The sequence below is a fragment of the Crocodylus siamensis genome, chromosome 7 (genome assembly GCF_052110815.1).
Source record: "Crocodylus siamensis isolate JL-2025a chromosome 7, ASM5211081v1, whole genome shotgun sequence".
Taxonomy (NCBI): Eukaryota; Metazoa; Chordata; order Crocodylia; family Crocodylidae; genus Crocodylus; species Crocodylus siamensis.
The window spans coordinates 17,630,853-17,651,649 of NC_143401.1; the positions used below are offsets into that span (position 1 = coordinate 17,630,853).

Here is a 20,797-nt window from a genome sequence, read left to right on the forward strand (position 1 = left end):
GATGGCTGGAACACTGCCCTATTGTACAGGTGTAAGATGGAGCTACTGATTTATGTAATTTTAGTCTGGTTGACTAACTCATGGACAGTAATGAAGACACACACCCTTGGGCCCATGTGGTTATAACAGAGGTGGGCAGTTATTTGAGCTGCTGGGCCATTTAAGGAGTTTCAGTGAGTTGGTGGTGGGTGGAAGCAGGGGTTGATGACCTGGCCTAGTGCTGGGAGCGTGGGGCAAATGATCCTATCCAGCTCTGGACTCATCCACCCCACATCTACTGCCAAGGGTGATGGGCAGGCAGGGTATCCATGGAGACCGACTGAGACCCCTGTGAACAGGGCACGCTCGGCTGGGTGGATCGGGTGGGGGCTGGGATTGTGAGGCAGTGACAGTGGGACAGGCCAAGGGCAGAGCCACAAAGGGCTGCCTGCATATCCCTGTGACGGGTGCTGGTTCTGCAGGCAGTCATGCAGGAAGCCAGTCGTGGCCCTGCACTGAGCCCATACTGCCACTGCCGTGCTGTCCAGGCCCTGGCCCCCACCTGCCTGTCTTAGCTCCTGGAGGCTACTCTCCATCCACCCATCCCACTTCTAGACGCTGCTCCCCTGTCCACAGCTCTATTCCATCTGCCCGGCTGAGTGCATCCTGCCCATGGGAGTCCCAGGCCAGTCCTCATGGAGACCCCACCTGCCCAGTCTGTCCAGCACCCCCTGCGGTGGGTGCTGGGCAGATGGGCCAGCAGCCAGGCAGACAGCCATCTGCTGTGCTGGCCTGCCCCACAGCACTCGGGAGTGGCAGGACCAGGTGCAAGCCCTATGGGCTGGGCAGGGCGAAGGCACCTGCCATGGGCCAGATAAAATCCCTTGGCAGGCTGAATCTGGCCTGCAGGCTATATTTTATCCACCCCTGACTTGTAGCTTAGAGCAGCCCATCTAATAGGCTTCCTCACAGCTAGATTCCACTTCTCTGATCTGTGCTGGCATGATGACTTGTAAATTCAAAGGCCTTCACTTAGAGTCCTTATGTATTCCTTAAATATACACCTGTCATAATTGTGGCTTCCCTGGAGCTCTGTGTGTAAAGCTGGAGAACTAGCTCAGTGGTGCTCAACCTATCCAGCCCTGCAGGCCTGGTGAGTGGTGCAGGGTTGGTCTGTGGGCCAGATCCATCATGGGTTAGGCACATAGGGTCCATCTTCAGGTGTGATGCAGTGCACTAGCCCAGCAGGATATGTCTGCATCCAGCCATGTGCTGGTGCAGTGGCTGTTTTATCAAGCAGTCATGATCCCCACCTTGCTGTACAGAGCTAAGATGTGGACAATGTACAGGAGACAGCCAAAGTTTTTGGAGAAATACTATCAACGCTGCCTGTAAAAGATCCTCCAAATCCAGTGGAGACACAGACGCAACAATGTTAGCATTCTCTTGCAAGCAAAGACCACGTCGGGGTTATGGTCATCCAACGTCAACTTCATTGAGCCAGCCATGTCATCTGGATGTCCAAGCCCAGCCTCCGGAAGCAAGTTTTATTCTCCCAGCTCAGCCAAGGCATATGCTTAAGAGGAGGGCAGAGAAAGTGCTTCGGGGATATCTGTAAGACCAACTTTAAAAAATGCAACTTCGATGTCAACTCATGGGAGACAATTGCCCAGGACTGCCCCAAATGGAGGCAGAGTCTGCTGCGGGAATTGCAGTACTTTGAAACCTCACAACAACAACAGGAGATGGAGAAGCAGGTGTGGCAGAAAGAGCATGTGGCGGACAAAATTGAGGACCTAGCCACCTGTCCCACACAGAAACATGCCTGAGCTGCAGTAGTCGCCAGGCCATCTCTGAGACACCTTCTTCAGCCATACAGATAAGACAGCGTGGAAGAGATCATCCTCGACTGTGAGGGATCCTGGAAGAAGGTGCATTGCAGCGTGCAGGGCCGTCCTCCAGCCTGCCGGTCTGGAAATTTGGCTGCAGTGGAGCAGCAAGTAACGGTGCCAGCGCGGCCCTGCCACCAAACGTCTGTTCTCGTGGAGACGGCCCTGGGCTGGGTGGATTAGAGAAAGCAAAGCACCTGCTCCGGCAGGGCCGGGCCCGGGGGCAGGAGGCTCGGGCAGGCCGAGGCGCGGGCGGCAGCAGCGGGCCGCGCCGCCAATGGCAGCCCGCTGTGTGGGCCGAGCACCGGCCTCCCGGGCCACGCCTGTGCGGTGCTCGCCGCGGCCCCGGCGCCGGGGCATGGAGGGACAGCGCGGCGCGGCGGAGCCGAGCGCAGCGGCCCTTCCCAGGTGGGCACCGGGGCCGGGGGACCCCTGCGCCCCGAGGGAGGCGCCTGGCCCTGCCCGGCGCCCCCCGCGCTGCGTGTCACGAGGCTCCCGGGTCCGGGTTCGTCTCCGGGGCTGCCGCCGGGCCCCGCCAGCACGAGCGCCGCGGCGGGCGGGCGGGGGGAGGGGTGGAAGCGGCGCGGCGCGGGCTCCCTGAGGAGGGAGCGCTGCCATCGGTCGGGTCGGCCGGCGAAGGATCAGTCGGCGGAAGGTTTAGAGGGAGCCTGGAGCTGCCTGGGTGGATGAGTCCCACTGCAGCGCGGGCTTTCAGCTCTATTCACCGAGCGGGCACCGGCCCAGGCTGCCCCTGCACATCAGATAGGGCTGCCTGACTTCAGCCTGACAGGGCTGCATACTTCTCTCCATCCAGGGGCTGGTCCTGTGCTGCTGTCTTTTTCCTTGTCTTAATTAATACAAACACTGAAAGCCTCAGTGTTTGTAGACAGCGCCAGGAAAAGGTCTTGTAACTACTCCAGGTGGGCTTCTGGAGGCAGCTCTGGGAGCACGGGGGTCAGTCCCCGCAGGACTGGGGCTGTAACAACCCCCGATGCTCTTCCCTCACTTCTGCGGCTCTGTGTGCCTCCAAGCCTGCTGAGGGGATGGTCCCAGCCCACTATGCACCTGGAGGGGGTCTGTGCCCTTCAGTATGCTTACTAATCTTTGGGAATGGCAGATCATCTCGTTTTCCTGGCTACTGGTTCTAGCCAGGCTAGTTGGCTAACTCTTCATGAGTTGGAATCAACTGCTTTACTAAAATGAAGTTGTAGCTCTTGTTTTCTTGTTTTTGTAATTCTGTTAAAAGCAATCAGACTTGTCTGGCCAGACTCCCACTACATCAGTCTTCCACGCTTTCTGTGAGCTTTCATAATCACCTAAGATGTCTCAACCTTTTTGCACGCTGTCTGGAGAGCAGCATAAATTAGGTAGTAGCAGTCACTAAGGATCATTTTTCTCACTCATCTTTCTCTGGAATTTGGTACTCTGATGTCTCCCTCATTTTCCCTGCATTTTCAAAAGGCTGCTAATGAGCCATAACCTGAAACTTTCCAAGTACTGTATTCATTCCACTATTCTGCTCTCCAATAATGAATGTTTTCAGGTCTTCACCTCTTTCTGACTGTCCAGACTTAGAAATTAAGATATGAGATATTAAGATTTAAAGAAAGTTCTTATTTATTATGGCCCAGTTTCCCCCTCCTATTTAACTTCCCTTTATATATTCAAGAAAGTGAATACCCCTATGCTAATTCTATGTTAGCAATGCCCCCTACTTCTAGTATGAAGTATTAGGAATATCAAAAGCAATATCTTGCTTTGTTGCATGCTTTGGTGGTGAGATTTATACAGAAATGTGGCTTCTACTCATTGAACTGCGGTTCAACAAGGACAAGTGCAAAGTCCTGCACTTAGGATGGAGTAATCCCACGCATCACTACAGGCTGGGGACTGACTGCTGGGCAGCAGCTTTGCAGAAAAGGACCTGGGGGTTACAGTGGACAATAAGCTGAATATGAGTTAGCAGTGTGCCCTAGTTGCCAAGAAGGCTAATGGCATACTGGGCTGCATTAGTAGGAGCGTTACCAGCAGATCAAGGGAAGTGATTATTCCCTTCTATTCAGCCCTGGTGAGGCCACATCTGGAGTACTGTGTCCAGTTCTGGGCCCCCCCGCTAGAGAAAGGAGGTGGGCAAATTGGAGAGAGTCCAGCGGAGGGCAACAAAAATGGTTCAGGGACTGGGGCATGTGATTTATGAGGAGAGGCTGAGGGAACTGGGTTTATTTAGTCTGCAGAAGAGAAGACTGGGAGGGTATTTGATAGCAGCCTTTAACTACCTGAAGGGCAGGTCCAAAGAGGATGGAGCTGGACTGTTCTCAGTGGTGGCAGGTGACAGAACAAGGAGCAACAGTCTCAAGTTGCAGCAAGGGGAGTTCAGGTTGGATATTAGGAAAAACTCTCACCAGGAGGGTAGTAAGACACTGGAACAGGTTACCCAGAAAAGTTCCGGATTCTCCATCCTTGGAGGTTTTTAAGACCTGGCTACAGAAAGCCTTGGCTGGGATGACCTAGTTGGAGATGGTTCTGCTTTGAGCAGGGGGTTGAACTAGATGACCTCCTGGGGTCTCTTCCACACCCCAATTTCTATGATAGTCTTAGATAAGTATTTTTCATTTAAAGGTAGTGTTAGTGACCAGAGCTAGTGGAAAGGAAGGCCCCAAAAGGTGAGAGGCACTATGTTAAAACCAATTATGGATTAGATGTTTTGCCTTTGGAATATGTTCAGACTTGATCTGTGCAGTGTTTTATCCTGGAGGCATTTACGAAAGCTGCTTCTCAGTGGCTGTTTCTTAAAGTAGTAACCTGCTGGCTGCCAAGCTTTCATCCAGCAGAATTACTTATCTGCATTGCTTCAGTTCCTGCCAGTATGCAATAGATGCACTTGTGACTTGTTTAAATGAGCAGGGAGAAGTAGTTAGCTGTATAAGTCTGAAGTCAGTCAGAAGGCAGGGTAGAAATGTACCTTTAACTAAGTAAGATGTATATATATGAGAGCACAAGCTTTAATGAATCCAAGTTCACTTCATCAGATGTTGTTTAATGAGCCATAATTGGCTGGTGGCAGAGTAACAGCAACTGGTTATTAGCTGGTTGAAAACAGCAGATGCAACCACTTTTTTGGACTAAGAAAAGAGCAGCAAAAGTGAGTTTCCCATTCAGGTAAGAACCTCAGACTTCTTTCAGAAAGGTATTCTCTTTCCTCCTGCTACTTCAGATAAGCAGCAACCAGGCTGTCCCAGTTAACTGTTTCAATATGGAAATCAAAAGTGAAATAGATTATTTCCTGCACTGAGGAAAAGCTGACAAAAAAGCAGGCTTCGTTAGAGAAACAACTATATCTCTGAGCTGAGAAGGGTGTAGATACATGGGCAGGGGAAAGGGAAGAGAAATGTATTTAGCAACTCTGGAAAGGGAATAATGGAACTTTCTCCCTCCCTGTTCAAAAATTCTCCTTTTATAAAGCCCCTATGAGAGAAGCTACCCATTTCTTGCTTTCTCATCCATTAGGCGAGTCATGTCCTTCCACATTTTCATTTTTATGAGCTTTAGAAGCAGGGATATGAAGCATCAGAAGTTCTTTCTTGCTACATACCAGCCTCTGGCTTCTTTACTATTCATCCCATCCAGGAAGAGCACCAACCAACTGCAGGTGTTTCCTCAGCCTGACAAAGGGTATTTGTACCCAAAAGCTTGCGAAGAAGAATTTTTCCAACTGTCTGAGTTAGTCTAATAAAAGATATTGGATTTACCCAAAGAACCTTCTTGCTGCTGAACCTTTTGTAGAGCCTAGGGTTGGGAGGGACAACTTCTTCCCTGGACTGGCAGGCGTACAGGAGAAGGAATCTCTTACTGAGAACTCTTCTCCCAAGAGAGTTATGGAAACTTCAGAAGACTAATGACCGCAAACTACCTGCTCCTTCCTCTCCAGCTCAGTAAGACTTTGGCCATGAGAATTCTCCAGCTGTCCAGTCTCCATGAGCGCCAATAGGAAAATCAAAATTTGGAGGGGGATGAAAGGGAGGGAAAACTTTTTTTCTATGTCAGAAAAGGCAAATAAGTGCTAACATAGTGCTCCACCCCCACATACAAAGCAAACCACTTGCATGCCAAGAATTCCCTACTCCCTGCCTTAAGTCCCTTTCTTTCCAATGTATGAGAGAAAAACAATCTGGTTGTTAACTAAGCTGAAGAGCCAGCCAGCCTAGTGCCTTATGCTAGGGGCATGGATTTCCAGTTTTGTTCCTTCAGACTTTCCGATTCAACTCGGGGAAGGTGACTGGTGTTGTGATAACTTCCTGCTGTCTCAGCACTGTGTCCCTGATAATGGGACACAAGTTTAAAGTTGTATGATGAATGTCTTCTTCTTTCAATCCTGCCAGTGTATCTCTGTGTCTGTATGTATAACCTCATTTGGAGATAATGTCAAAAGTCTAAATTTGAGGCCCTCCGTGAATGACAGTCCCAGGCCAAATGGCCCTCCTGGCCCCCCCTCCCCGTGATAGGCCCTGCTTGTGTGTATGGTCTGCTGTTGACAAGAACCAAAATTGTCTTGTAAAATGGTGGAAATGGGTCTGGAGGTCAGTATAGTCAGGGTCTTGGAACGTATCCTTATTTGTTATATTGTAAAGTGGGTTCCCTTATGGGAATTCGAGTTGTGCTGTTTTCCAGGAACGCGTGTACAGCATAAAGTGAGGGAAACGTGTATAAGACAGCAGGAAAGTAAAATAAACCTCTTGTAGTAGATCTCCCTTTAAACTAATATATTGACTTCTCTTTGGGTTTTTGTGATGGCAAATTTTCCTGCTGCCTCTGTTGATGCCTCTGGCTCCAGCAACGTTATCTGCTACACACCCTACTCTGATGCAAGTTTTTAGGGCTTGATGGTTAAACATGCTAGCACTGCTTCCCATGGGATAAATTATATGTGCTCAGGGACTGATATTTTCCAACCTAACATATCATCAGTGAGTGTAGTTTTCCTAGATGTCTCTGCAGCTGATGCATCCAGGGCTGAAGTGTTGCTGGAGTTCCATAAAGTCCCTCTCAAAGAGCCCAAAGCACTTTTACATTGCGACCGCTGCATTTGGTCACAATTGGTGACGCAGGGGGTTGCCAGATTTCCAAGCTTCCCTACTTAGAGCAATAGCATCTCTTGTTTAGTAAAAAGAGAAGGGCCTTTCTCTTCCCCTCTCACTTCCAATAGAGGGGCAGGCACCCTCCTGTGCAGGAGGGTAGGTAGAAGCAAGGTAGGGAGTGGGATGCCTCCCCTACGCAGGTGGTGTGGTAAGAGAGCTGGGATAGGAAGCAGCTGGTGCTGTAGGTCACAGCAGCATTCAGGCCAGAAAGGACCTGACTAGTCATCTAGTCTGGCCTGCCCCAGGATGTTCACCTGCTTATTGTGTGTCGAGCCCTGTTTTGTTAGCCCTTTGGCAGGCTACCTCTTTTGCGTGCTGTTCTTTTTCATGCAAGCCTTAACTGAGTTTTCTTTGTGGTTTGGGGAGCATCTCTGTTTGGTGTATAGAGTTACTTCATCTCACCAATTGATCTTTCATGAAGCCACAGTGTCTACCTCCTTGTTCTATCTATTCCCATTTTTTCTGTAGACACCTCTTATGCTTTCTTTGTCTTTCCTAGTGCTCTAATCTAGGACTCTTAGACCTTGGGTCATGTTGAGGTCATGACTTTAAATGCCTGTGCCCATTGCAATTTGCACACTGGATTTTTATTCCCCAAGATTTGGTCTTCAGAAAAAAAGCATTCTTTTAGTGTTGCAGTTTGTGAATTAATTTCCATACTGTGCTGAATTCTGTTTCCTAGTTGTCTGGGTTTTAGATTCCCTATTGAAAATAATCTATTTCTAGTCAGCAGTCCTGCCTGCATACAGACCTTGGCTGATGCAGCTCAGCCCTACCAGTATGCCATGGGCAGTTAGGCAGAACCCTTGGGGTCACTTAAGGCTCCGGTGACTGCAGAACCTGTGGCTGCTACAAAGGGACTCATGTACCAGCTGTCTCTGGAGGAACAGAATTCAGGCCTCTGCAAGGTAAATCTGGATTAACCTCATGGGACAGGTTCCTCATCTTCAGAGCCACCAACAGAAAAGGAGAGGAGTTGTGCTGGGAGAAGGATGAGGATGGAGCATAGTGGGTCCTTAGGTTTATAGATGAGATAAGGCTGTCTGTGTTTGGGATAGCTGTGTGGGCTGGCGTGGGTGGGGATGGTCCATGAGCTGTCCCCCACTTCTATATCTTCTACCTGGTCTTTGCTCCATTGGGTCAAAGTCTTAATTCTGGAAAAGGAGGCTAGCTCTTCATCCTATCTCTATGAATCCTACCCTGCAAGTCCCAGTATTAACCAGTCGAACCTGGCAGGCCAGTCTGCCGGGACAGAGAGCAGTGATTCTCAGCCAGGGTGGATGAACACCCTGGGGTGCCAGGAGTTCTTCTGAAGGGTGTCACAGGCCATGTGAGAAGATAAGCAAGGTGTGAGTAGTTTAAGCAGATAATAACAGGCTCCAGGTATGAGGAGATAACTGAAGCAAGCAGGCTCTGGCTTTCCCTGCCTTGCTGCTCCTCAGCCCAGAACCTCTACAAGGAGGTAAGTAATGTAATAAAGCAAAAGTTATAGGGGGGTGTTTTGAGTCTGAAAAGGCTGAGAACCACTGGATTAGAGGGTATGAGGGAGCCTGCAGCCCTGACCTTCCTCATCTACTATTCCTGTGTCTTACCACTAGATGTCTAGGAAGCAGGTAATACTAGGCTGTTTGCATTGACCAACAGGTACTATCTGGAATAGATGCAGACAAAACCTGACCTGGTATGACTTAGGCCAGTAGAGTTTTACCCCTGGTTCTTTCGGGGATAATTTTCCACTGGATTGGGCAAAGTTATCTTCTTGGTATAAAAATCTGTATTGTCCGCTTTCTGACTTCTGTATACGTACACACCAGTGTAATGCTGTTTATACTGCTGTAAATACTTCATCTGTTGATGCCCTGAACTGGCAGACAGAGGAACACTGTTCTGTTTAGAAGTCTGGCATTTCCTTGATTTGATTTTATTTGATTTTATTTTTTTTGACATTCACTTCACTCAGGCTCCTTTCTCAAGCTATAGTTGCCTCCTTGGACATGTTATATGCTGTCAAAAATGCAGCAAATAAAATCCTCCTTACTCCAAAACTTGTGTCCAACCCCAGATCACGTACTTGCTTTCAGAACCAAACCACGCCTACTCTGTTATCTGTAGAGGCTTTCTGCAAAGCCATACCTCTATCTGCTTTTTTCTCGTTCATCTAGAAAGCAGATTCAGAAGCCAGAACCCTTGTGCTGAATTGGTTGGATTGGAATAAAGCCTCAACTCTATGCTACTCTGTTCAGCCTACATGGAGCAGAGGAATGGGTGTTCAAGTTGGAAATGTTTTAGTCCTAGCCCCTGAGCTGAAGATTAGATCCATCCACCATCCTGGAGGAAGGAGATGCACTGTGTTAATACTAATTGGTGACTGTTCTCTCATTTGCAGCACTCTGCCCTGAAGTCTGCAGCCTATAGGCACACCATTTATATCCGTGGGACACGGGTAAGTGAGGGAGCAGGGTATTGAGTGGGAATCTGTAGGCCATCCCCATGTCTTTCATCTAGGTCCTTGAAAAACTCTGTGATCTCACCCCTCTCCTCTGCTTGCAGGAGTCCTGTCTCTGTGTGTGTATGTTTGTATGTATATCCAAACACCCTTGTGATATCTTCACTTCCTAGGTGGTATGCAGCTGTCCTCACATTTCTCTCTTCCTTGTTAATTTCTTTAAATTACAACTACTCCAGCTGCCCTTCTCATTTCCTTCCCACCACTTGCCTAACTTAATGCAAAAGAAGGATTGTGGAAAGCAGCTAATGTGAATCTCTTTTAACAAGCTATAGCTGTTGTACGTTGCATTTGGGAGACAAGTTGCAGGGAAGCATCTGTACATTTAACTTCATATATCTGCATCCTCTTTCAGCAGTCTGTGGCCCTTGTTCCCCCACACTACACAAGTCCTTAGCAGGTCCCCCCATAGTGGTTAAATTTAGCAGAGATGCATCCATCCTTTTCTTGCCCCTTCGTGGAGGGAGGAGGAGGAAAAGAAGAGGGGTGCAACTATAGGTGTGCATAGGTGGGGCAAGTTCTGAGGACAATTTCTGCCTTGTTACAGCCCTGCAACTATGGTGATTTCAATGGAGTTCTGCCAGCAGAGCTGCTATTGCCATTTGCACATGTGCAGAGGGCTCTCTCTGGGCTCAGAGTATTAATTTGCTTATGTGTGTTCCTAATTACTGTAATCAAATAATTGCCACAAAAGACTAAGCCGAAAGCAAAACACATTGGTTTTCAGTGATGTGATATAGAAAGGTTCCCTAAACTTGTGCAATTAGCCTTTACTAGGTATTGTCCCAACCTGGGAATTGAGCCGCTTACTGTAGGTGTGGGGCTTTGGAGATTAATGGCTGCTTGCACCACTTCCTGTGGAAGGAACTTGCAAGAATAGGTGGGTCCTTTCTGCGGTGTCTTCCTTTTCTCCAGTCTGTTCTAGTGTTATGCTCTCTGTAACCTACATGAGAAGCTATTGCTTGTGTCTGCCTGACTTTTTTTGCAAGCCACTCAAACCTATTCATGTGTGAGGAGGCCTGGTCTGGTTGATCATCTTGCATCCTTACTGTTCTCTATACTTGGGATAACTCTTCCTCTTGCTGTCTGATGTTGTCTTCTGTGCAAGTGCAGTTTTTCTCTGAATAGTAAATCTGTAGGATTGGCTGAATGCTTATTCTGTCTCAGTCTTGCTCGTTTGAGTAGTGGTAAAATGTCCTTCTTGACTGAAAGCTCTGCAAACTCACCAGGATTTCATGATCATACTGAAAGTCCCCCTAAAGCTTCCTGCTGTGTGACAAAAGCTATGCAGGCTAGATGGTGCCATCTGTGATCTTGTGGTCCTTCCAGCAGGCTTGCACAGAGGTCACAGAATAGAGGTTAATGAGGAATCCTGCCGATCCTTAGGCAGGAACAAAATCCAGCTGTGCTAGTTCTGCGGGGCGAGCAGGGGAAAGTAAACAGGAGTGAGGTCTTCTTGTACAGGTTTCCCTCGCTTTATGCTGTACACGCATTCCTGAAAAACGGCACATAACTTAAATTCGCATAAAGGGAACCCACTTTACAATGTAACAAATAGGGATATGTTCCAAGATTTTGACTGTACTGACCCCTAGACCCATTTCTACCGCTTTTACAAGATAATTTTGGTACTTGCCCACAGTGGACAGTACACACAAGCACTGGGTGGTGGTGAATGTTAAGCTAGTGGGACACTTAGAAGCCATAATGGGGATGGCAACTACAGAAACATGTGTGCTCCAAACTCGTTGTCTGTGACAAATCCACACAAGACACTTTATTTGGCACATGTCACTCCCACAATGCACTGCACAAAGCAGCTGACTGCGTGCTTCCACCACACCAATTGCATAAACGTGAATTTACCGTGCATATAACAAATTTTTGGTATAAAAAGGGTCATCGCATAAGAGCAAGTTTGCACATACAGAACCCACATAAAGCGAGGGAAGCCTGTAGGTATCAGTAAGGATTCTGATGCCTCCAGTAAATGGGACTACTGGGGCAGGAACTGCTACTTTTCCTGAACAAACCTTTTAAAAGTAGCCTAAGGGAAGAGGCTGTGAAAATATACTGAACTGTTCCTTTGTTGTGAGAAAGTGGAGGGCTTATAAAAGGAGAAAGAAGGGAGAAATGGTAGGTAGAGGAGCTTAAGTCATATGTAACTTGAGGCCCTGCCTGTAGAGAGAGTTTCCAGCAATATTTGGTGGGCAAATATGGCACTGCCTTAGCATCTTCCTTCCCACATGGTGAGTGGTCTGGGAATGCAACACCAGCAGGTTGGGAACATAGCACTGGAAGGGACCTCCTGGATCGTTATGTCCAGAATGCTGCTATTGTGGGCACCTTCATCATATAATCCTCTCTCCTACCCTCATGCAGCTCAGTCTCAAAGGTAGGTAGGAGTTGTAAGGCAAAAAACAATCTTTTGGGAAGCCGGACCTCACTCTTCTGATAGGCTAGAAGTTTTAAGATTACTAATTCACTCCTTTATGGACAGTTTATGCTTATTTGTTCTTTTACCAGTGCTGAGCTTCATCTTAAATAGCCTTCCTCGAAGGTTCTTACTCTTTGGTGTATTTCACAGAGAGCAATTCACAGAAATTTAGGACTGGAATTGTGTCCCTCCTCAGCCTCCTTCATTTTGGTAGACTCAGTATGTCAAGGCTATTTTCTTTCCTCTCCTAGGAGACTGTGGTCAGGGGAGTAGAACAGTTCTTTACATCTTTTCTAGTTTAAATAGTCTTCCTTGAGCATGGGGGACCAGAACTGTACACAGTCTTGCAGTTTAGTGTTTGCCATTGCCACTAATACTTCCAAGTTTCTCCTGGAAATACCTCTCCTGATGCTTCCTAGGATCATGTTGGTGGTTCATAATCCTCTTGTGATCAGGGTTTTTCTCTTTGTTCCCGACTGAGGAACTTCTGGTTTGAAGCAAATAATCTTGCTGTTAGATTGTAAGTGTATGACCTAACACCTTATGCTGTAACACTTGCATGTTTCTCCCCCCCTGCAGTGTTGAAGATGACTTTGCTGCCATACCCCACCGCTGTGCTCTTCCTAGTGGCTGCTCTCAATCTGGAGCTTTGCTGTAGTGCCAAGGTGCTGATGATGCCCACCGTAATCTTTGACAGCCATCTACGTGTTTTCATGCGGGTGGCAGAAGCATTGAGAGACCAGGGTCATGACCCTGTGCTACTTCTGCATGAAGGCCGGGAGATGGACTCCTTCCTGCCAGGCTTCAGAATTCAGAAGTACAAGGGGACCTTCAGCACAGAGAATGCAGATTCCTGGATGCAGGAGAAGATAAAGCATATCTTCCAGGGGAAGATGATTTCCCTGCAGATTTTCTCAGTCCTGGAGAAGTATGTGGACAACTGTGATCTAGTGTTGGGGAACACTGCCCTCCTGCAGCATCTTCGCAGTGAGGACTTTGACTTGTTCCTGGTAGACCCCAATGAGATGTGTGGCTTCATTCTGGCCCACTTCCTTGGTGTTAAATATGCTGTGCTCTCAACTGGTTTCTGGTTCCCAGCAGAGATTGGTGCCACTTCACCGATTGCCTACGTCCCCGAGTTCAACTCCCTGATGACAGACCGGATGGGGCTAGTTGGCAGGACTTGGAATCTCCTGGTCTTCCTGATCATCCGTATAGCCACCAAACTAGTCATCCTTCCCAAGTTTGAGCACCTCATGCAGAAGCATGGGGTGGAGCCACAGAGGTCCATGATGGACCTTTTCCATGGGACCAATCTCTTCTTCCTGTGTAATGATGTGGTGCTGGACTTTCCCCGACCCACACTCCCCCATGTCGTTTTCACGGGGGGAATACTGGCTGAGCCTGCAAAGCCCCTTCCAGTGGTAAGTCCTTGAGAAGGATCCGTTTCTGAGGACTTCTCCTTTCAGAGCTCTTCTGCCTTCTTGGATTTAGCCAGGGCCTTCATGGTCTGTGAACTGAGATTGGTTCTGGGGGGAAATCCATGGTGCATCTTCCCTGGTGGAGTCTCATGAATAATGCAGCAGGCTGTAAAGCTGATTCCTTCTGAAGCCTGTATGCATGTACATGTGTGTGTATTGGGCTGGCCTGGAACCTAAGACAGTGTATTGGGGATTCACTTTAGGGATCCTTCATCCTCAGATGGGAGTGTGTTTCAGAACCCCCAACCCTGAAAGCAAAGGAGCTTGGCACTATGCTGGATCTGGGGTCAGTTCAGTATTAACAACAACTGTGCTCCTAAGACTAAGTGATCACCTCATTTATTTTCTTATTGTCTCACCAGTCATCCTTCTTACTATAACGATTTTCTGCTAACTCTTCCCTGCCCCCACTTTATTTACAGTGAAGTTCTGTTCTTCAAACTTAGTCTTAAAGGCATCATCAGGCCCTGTGCTTATTCTCTCTGTGATTCTATGTCAGGTTTGCTCTGTTTACAGGGGGAAAATGTTCCATGCCTCCCCTCCATCGGCAGCCAGCCCAGATCATCTCCTCTGGGATCAGACCAGCTAGGTTCTTTCTGGCTCATGCCACATCACCAGTGGCAGATTCTGGAGGGCCAGGCCCTGGTGCTCAATTCCACCTGTGCAAACACCATTGTCTTCAGCTGGGGTTGTACAGAACTTGTCCTGCAACAGGGACTGGCTGCAGGAGCCCAGGCAATGCAAGCATTCCTCCCTAGCAGTGCTGGAAATATGTAGGAAGACCTCATTAGTGTAGACAGGGCTGCATAGTGACCAGATGGGCTAGCCTGTCAGAAGGGATTCTGTGTCCCTGACAATAAATAAAACTGAAACAAAATGCCAGATTCAGCATCATCTGAGACTGATGTTCTGGGTTAAAACTATAAATAGACATCAAGTGAACTAAAACATTAGCAAAGTAAGAAGCATATGAAACCAAGAGCTTTGAAATGAAGGTTGCACAGTAACTCCGACCCCTGTGTCCCTCCACACCCTTCCTTATTATGCAGCATCTAGGTAATGTTATAGGTACGTGGGGCATTCCAAACAGTCTCTGGCTTATCCAGCAAAGTAGGCCTCTGCAAAGCAGCTAGTATTCGCTTCGGATTCAGATTTGGCCGATTTGGGGGACAGTGATTCGATTTGGTGATTTGAATCACTGTCCCGAATTGATTCGGCCAAATCTGATTCAGAGATTCAGCTGCTGCCGAATCTCCAAATCACCCAGGCCCATCCCTCACCTGCCCCAGCTCCAGGCGCTTTGGGAAAAAAAAAAAAAAAAGAAAAGCCCCAACTCACCAGGTGCTGCTGGGTGGGGGAGTGATCCCTGCTGCCCCCCCCCACTACTCCACACTGCATGGGAGGCTCTGCATGAGCCCCCCAACCCCTCCCTGCTCCCTCAGCCCCCCCCCCCCCATGGCTGCCATGCTCACCTCAGCTCTGGCTCTTTAAGAACCACCCCCCCCGACTCACGTTTCTGCCCAGCAGGGAGCGATTCCTGCTGCCCTGCACTGCCCCACGCCACACGGAGGGCTCTGCACGAGCCCCTGAAGCCCCCAAGCTGCAGGAATGGTGAGTCCTGGGGTTTTTCTTGGGGGGGTGTCTTAAAGGGCCAGAGGTAAGGCAGGCAGGGCAGCCATGGGGGGGGCTGAGACAGGGGCAGGGGTCAGGGGGCTCATGGCAGAGTCCCCCATGCAGTGTGGGGCAGCAGGGTTCGCCCCCCCTGCCTGGCAGCACCTGGTGAGTGGGGGCATTTTTTTTTTAAAAGGGGCATTGGGGCAGGTGGGACAGCCATGGGGGGCTGGGGGAGCGGGCAGGGGATGGGGCCTGGCAGAGGTCCCCCCATGATCCCTTCCCCCCTCCTCCAATCCCCTTTCCCACCCCCTGCTTACCAGCTCTAAGTTCAGCTGCAGCTCCCTGCTGCAGTGGGTGGGGACTGTCCAAATGCTTCAAAGCTCTCTGAATCTCTTCCGAAGATTTGGAAAACTTTGAATCAGTCTGGACCTTTTAATTGGTTCCGATTCCATTTGAATTCGGAGATTTGGCCACCGAGTCGGGCCAAATCTCCTCCAAATCGAATTGGCACCTGAAGCTTTGCACTACTTTACAGAGTACCTAAGTGCAACCCTAACTTTTACGTATGTCCTGCTGCCTTTAGTGGAGTTACTCAGATACTTAACTCCATGTATGTACCTGGGTGCTTTGCCTTGCTTTGGAGCAGTACACTGAGCACCTTCCAAGACTAAGCCTATACCAGAGCGCAGAGGCTGCTCTGACGCACTGGCATTCCAGCACATCAGAGCAGACTCGATTAATCGAGTCTGCTGGAGCGTAGCAATTACTGTGCTCCAGCAGCCTCTCATGTCTTGTGTATCAGGCTGTGGGTTACCAACTCCTGCTTTACATGTCTGTCTTTCAAGATGGATTGCTGCTCCTTTGCCATTGGATGACCAGAGAGAGCATGCAGCCTGACCAGCTTTTCTCCAGAAGGAATCACAGTAACCATACAGACATACAATAAGATACCCTGTAAGAAAGTGTTAGTGTATTTTTCCAGCATACTTCAAAGGGACTTGAAGCAGGATACAGCAGCTTGGCCCCTTCTTGTAGCAGTTGCATTCATAGCTGGCTTTCTCCTCTCTCATCTAGGGGCTCTTTTGAAATCTTCTAGCAAGACACCTCCGCCTATCCAAATGTCTGTTATCTGGACTTTCTCAATAGGGCTGACTGTTCCCTCTTAAAGGAGCAGGCTGCCCCGTTACATCTGTCTTTTTTTCATCCATGTTGTATTTAAAACATGGCTGTGGCTGAGAGTTTGTCCCTGGCACTGGAAATGTGGATTTGGTGTTTGCTAAAGGGGACTCAAGGGGGAGAAGAGGACATTTTCCAAGGTCAACTGTCTTTCCCTAAACTTCAGTTGTTGGCAGTTTTAATAGAGTTTCACTAGTAACTTAATTACTGAGGGACAAGAGCCATGATAGTGTTTTTAAAATATGAAATTACCCCCTGCTTAAAAAAATAGTTTTAAAGCAGTTCTTAAAAGGAACATATTTCCATGAAATTCGAGAAAAGCTAGTTTTAAATCAAGTGCACACCCAAACTTTTAAAGGATGGAGTCATAACCTCCTTTTTTCAGATCATTGTGTGAAGACAGACATTTAAATATGGCGAGCATCTGGCAGAGGTCTCTCAGGGGAGGTCTTCCCTGAGAATAACTGTAACTCTAGATCAGCGCAGCTACACTTGTGAAATGGTCGAAAATAGATTTGTGGTTTCTAAATGAAGTGCTCTTTTTATTTATGTGTCTCTCACAAGGCTGAATCTTCTCACCCACTCCAATTTTTTTTATTTTTTTATTTTTTAAAATCAAAATTAAGGGAAAGCCATTTGTGTTTTCCATGTGCCTTGCCAAGACCTCGACAGGATTTGTTTTTGGGAAGTTAGATGTCAAGGCTGAGGATTTTTTTTTTCCCCAAAGTACTCAATGGAAAGTTTGGTATCCAGATCCTTGAGGCAGCTTTGGAAAGCTCTACACTTCCTTTACAGCTCCAACTTTTCTGTATGTGTTCTCTTTAATCCAAGGGAATTTTAGGGAATGAGAATTTACCCATAACCTTCTGCACTCTGCCACTCTGCAACCTGTGTTAACTGGATGCCCTCGTCAAGTCCCTCTATTACCAGCCTCTGTGCAGAGCTTTCCAAAGCAGCAGAACCATGACATGGATGTTCTTGACAGCTCCCTACAAAGTTCCTGGCAGGGAGGATTATCTAGACTCTGCTTGCTCAACTTGGCTCTTCCCATGCCTGACAGCTATGAGTAGGAGCCATAGTAGCTATAGATCTCTTGGCAAACTCTGGGAGATAACCTCACTATAGAGAGGATGTGGTCTCTCCAAGACGAGAGTTTCCCACTGCTGAGATGGAATAAGACATTCAAAGCTTGTGTGGGAGAGGCTTTACGGTGTAGTTGTACATGTGTTTTTTGCTAGCAGGGCTTGCGTCTTTGGGTGGAAGCTGCAGATGCAGGTGTCGTTGTTGTCTCCTTCGGCATTGGGATCCGCGCGCTCCCAAGTGACATGGTGGACAAGATGGCTGGGGCGTTTGCCCGCCTTCCTCAGAGGGTCATTTGGAGGTGAGGGAGAAAGGAGCTTTCTCATTGGTTCTGGTTTAGCAGAAATCCCATGTTTCACAGGATGGTTCCACCCCATAATCTGCCTTCTCTTTCACTTTTTCTGGCAGGTACTTTGGCCCAAAGCCTGCTCACCTGGGTGAGAATACGCTGATGATGGAGTGGCTGCCCCAGAATGACCTGCTGGGTAAGACGGGGATAGTGACATAAGTGCCGAGGGGTGAGTGGATGTGTGTGAATGTGAGAACTACCAACATTATTAGGGGCTGTTCCACTGTGGAGCAAAAACACCTCAAACAAATGCCACTACTGTGTGTCCAGGCCCAATGCTCAAAACAGTTCTGGTTTGCAAGTATCTTGATCCTGCTCTTTAGGGACCCAACCCGCTAGCTGTCTGAAGTGGGAGGTGGTGATGATCTTGGAGTAAACAGGAGCCTTCATACTATCTCCCAAATGTGCCCAGTTTTCCTCCAACCTACAGCATGCATTGGTGTGAAGAAAGATGGAGATAAATTGGGGTATCTGTCTGAGTGTTCCCGAGGAGCATGGCATGCCTTCCGCCTTCTCACCTCTACTTTTTCATAGGTCACCCCAACGTGAAAGCCTTTGTCAGCCACTGTGGGATGAATGGCATTTTTGAGGCAATTTATCACGGAGTTCCAGTGGTGGGGTTCCCTTTCTATGGGGATCAGTTTGACATCATGACGAGAGTTCAGGCAAAGGGCATGGGGATTCTCATGGACTGGGGCCGATTCACTGAAGATGACCTCTACCAAGCCATAGTCACAGTTGTCTCTGATCCCAGGTGAGATATGTGGAAGGACCAAGTGTTCGGTTCAGAGGTGCAGGGCACAGGATGCCAATAACTGGGTGTATCCTTGGCAAAGCCCATGACAACAAGTGGTCCAGCACTCGTTCAACCAGCTATATTGCTTGCCTTGCTGGACATCCTGTTGCCTTTTATCCTTTGATGTTTGCCCCTGTTGGATATACAAGACTGTCCAGGTTTACTGTCAAGGGGAATATGATTAGTCTTTGCTTGGCTTTGACTTTAAATGTCCCTGAGAGGCTGATACTGAGCCTCCTTGTCTTTTGGTAGTATGTTACCAGTCCAGGCAAGACAGGATGTCCCTAATTTATTTAAGCAGACAGCATTAAGTGAGCAGAGAGTGCAGAGATACTGGTGGGGCCTGCAAGCATGAGATATGATTCTTTAGCTGCTTTGTTGTAGTTGTTTTGTTTTGAAAGCCAGACCCTTTGGCCTGTGAATTATTTCTTACTGCTCCACCAGATGTCTTGCTTCCATGTGATGTAGACATCAACCTCCCAAAATCCCCCTGACAGCTCATGTTTAAACTGCTGTGTGTGACTTCCTCTTTCAGACCATTTAGTTATCTCAATTGCTGTCAACTTCACTGTAAGCTCACAGTGCTCAGCCCTACCTTGGGTTGGGGCCATTGTTAGAAAATTGGTTCTGTGATATGATGTTGGCATTAGTGTAATTCCACCCTCAGAACTCCCAGGTAAGTTTTCAGAGGAGTTTCTGTTGTCCCTGGAATTGAACTGACAGCCCATCCATGATGTGAGAGGCAGAATAGACCGAGGTTTGCATTGCTGTAGCAAACCTGCAGAACAGGTGAATGCTATAAAGCTCTATTAGTGTCTGCAATTGGCTTGGCCATCAGGGGCAGATAGAAGGCCCATTCATGTTTAGGGTCCATGCCTGCACAATCTGAGAGCTGAGACTGCTTGGTTTCCTTGAGGATTTGGGCTGTTATGATGCATCAGCACAAACAGGTGACTTTTTTTCTCTTCCTGTCTTGCAGCTACCATAAAGCAGCCAAGTTGATCTCAGCTCTGCATCTAGACACGCCCATGCATGCTCTGAATCGTACGGTGTACTGGCTGGAGTACCTCCTCCGCCACGATGGGGCACCGTACCTTCGCCCAGCTGTCTACGACCTCTCCTTCTATGAGTACTACTGCCTTGACGTCTTGGCTCTTTTTCTCTTGTGTCTAGCTGGGGCAGCCTTTGCCCTGTACAAAGTCATTGTGTGGTACATGGGAAAGGGCGTCAGACCCATGCATCTGAATGGCCAGTGTCCAAATGGCCATTTGGTGGAAGAGAAAAAGTTGAAGTAGGGCCTTCTCAGATGCATCCCCTCCAGCAAGGCAGACTTCAGTGCAAAGGCTCACTTTGCAAGCATGCATGGAGAGACTGAAGAGTTTTTGGCCTGGCTGCTGTTTTGATGGCTACATAGCAGAGCTCTGTGTGCAGGCCTTTGTGTACAGAACATGTGGGTGGGGATGTGGATTCTGAGGTGGGTATATAACTGGTTATCTGGCTGCTGTTGTGCTGGAAAAGTGGGAGAGCATTGCAGAAGCCTATATGCACACCTTGGTGTACAGCAAATGTGGGTGGGGTCATAAATTCAGGTGTGGGTGGATATATTTGGCCAGGACTCTGGGAAAGGGGGATGAGTGGGTAGACTTCTGGGGAGGAGCAAACAATTGCTTCCTTTTTATGTATGTTGGTTTTGATGCTGGCATTAAACTGGAAGGTTATATCAGTTTATATACCTCAGTTTATGAGGTACAGAAGGCAGGTCCTGATATAACAGGGATAAGGGCCTTGTCTGGGCTGGTTACCACTTATCCCCAGCCTCATTTACCAGTATCCTGAGGCTTGGGACACTTCTTTTGTGTTCAGGTGAAGAGCCCAAAGTGGAGCTGTGGAAGGGGTAGGAAAATGGCACCAAAATGTTTTTCTTTAAAACTCAATCTCTGTTTTAAATTTCTTGGGCAGACATCCTTCCTGCTTCCCTCAACATGTTGTGCTCTGTTCTTTGTGCTAATTTATTTATTTTTAATAAACTATATTCTTTCTCCTTAGCAGTGCCTTCTGCCTAAGTTAATGCATGTCTTATGGCAGAGGTAGCCATAGTTTCACTGAAGTCCTATTGGGCATCTACACACACAGATGCACACACCACAAGCCACAGCTATCTCCCACCCCACACAGTGTGACTGGCTACCGGCTCTTCCCTATATCCCTCATCTCCTAGGGCCCCTCTTTTCTAATCAGGTTTTCAGGGATTGTTTCCCCCCACACGCACACCTTTCTCATATACATGTGGATACACCCACCTGACACCCAGGCATGCCTCAAGCATGTGGTTGAAGAAGAGTGCATGAAAGAGAT

The 20,797-nt window shown here is 48.1% G+C and overlaps 1 protein-coding gene across 3 annotated transcripts; it reads left to right on the forward strand.

The window, feature by feature from the left end:
• Positions 1-1,930: 1,930 nt before the first annotated feature.
• Positions 1,931-20,487, forward strand: LOC149859536 (2-hydroxyacylsphingosine 1-beta-galactosyltransferase-like). 3 transcript variants are annotated; one of them, XM_090057110.1, is made up of 7 exons: positions 2,154-2,276; positions 9,390-9,446; positions 12,526-13,370; positions 17,456-17,598; positions 17,706-17,782; positions 18,181-18,400; positions 19,422-20,487. In XM_090057110.1, exons 3-7 carry the CDS (start codon positions 12,534-12,536, stop codon positions 19,735-19,737), a joined length of 1,593 nt encoding a protein of 530 aa, XP_089913236.1. In that variant the 5' UTR covers positions 2,154-2,276; positions 9,390-9,446; positions 12,526-12,533; the 3' UTR covers positions 19,738-20,487. The 3 variants fall into 3 exon arrangements, with proteins under 3 accessions (XP_089913238.1, XP_089913236.1, XP_089913237.1); XM_090057111.1 differs by having other exon boundaries at positions 17,459-17,598; XM_090057112.1 differs by lacking the exon at positions 9,390-9,446 and having other exon boundaries at positions 1,931-2,276.
• The last annotated feature ends 310 nt before the right edge of the window (positions 20,488-20,797 follow it).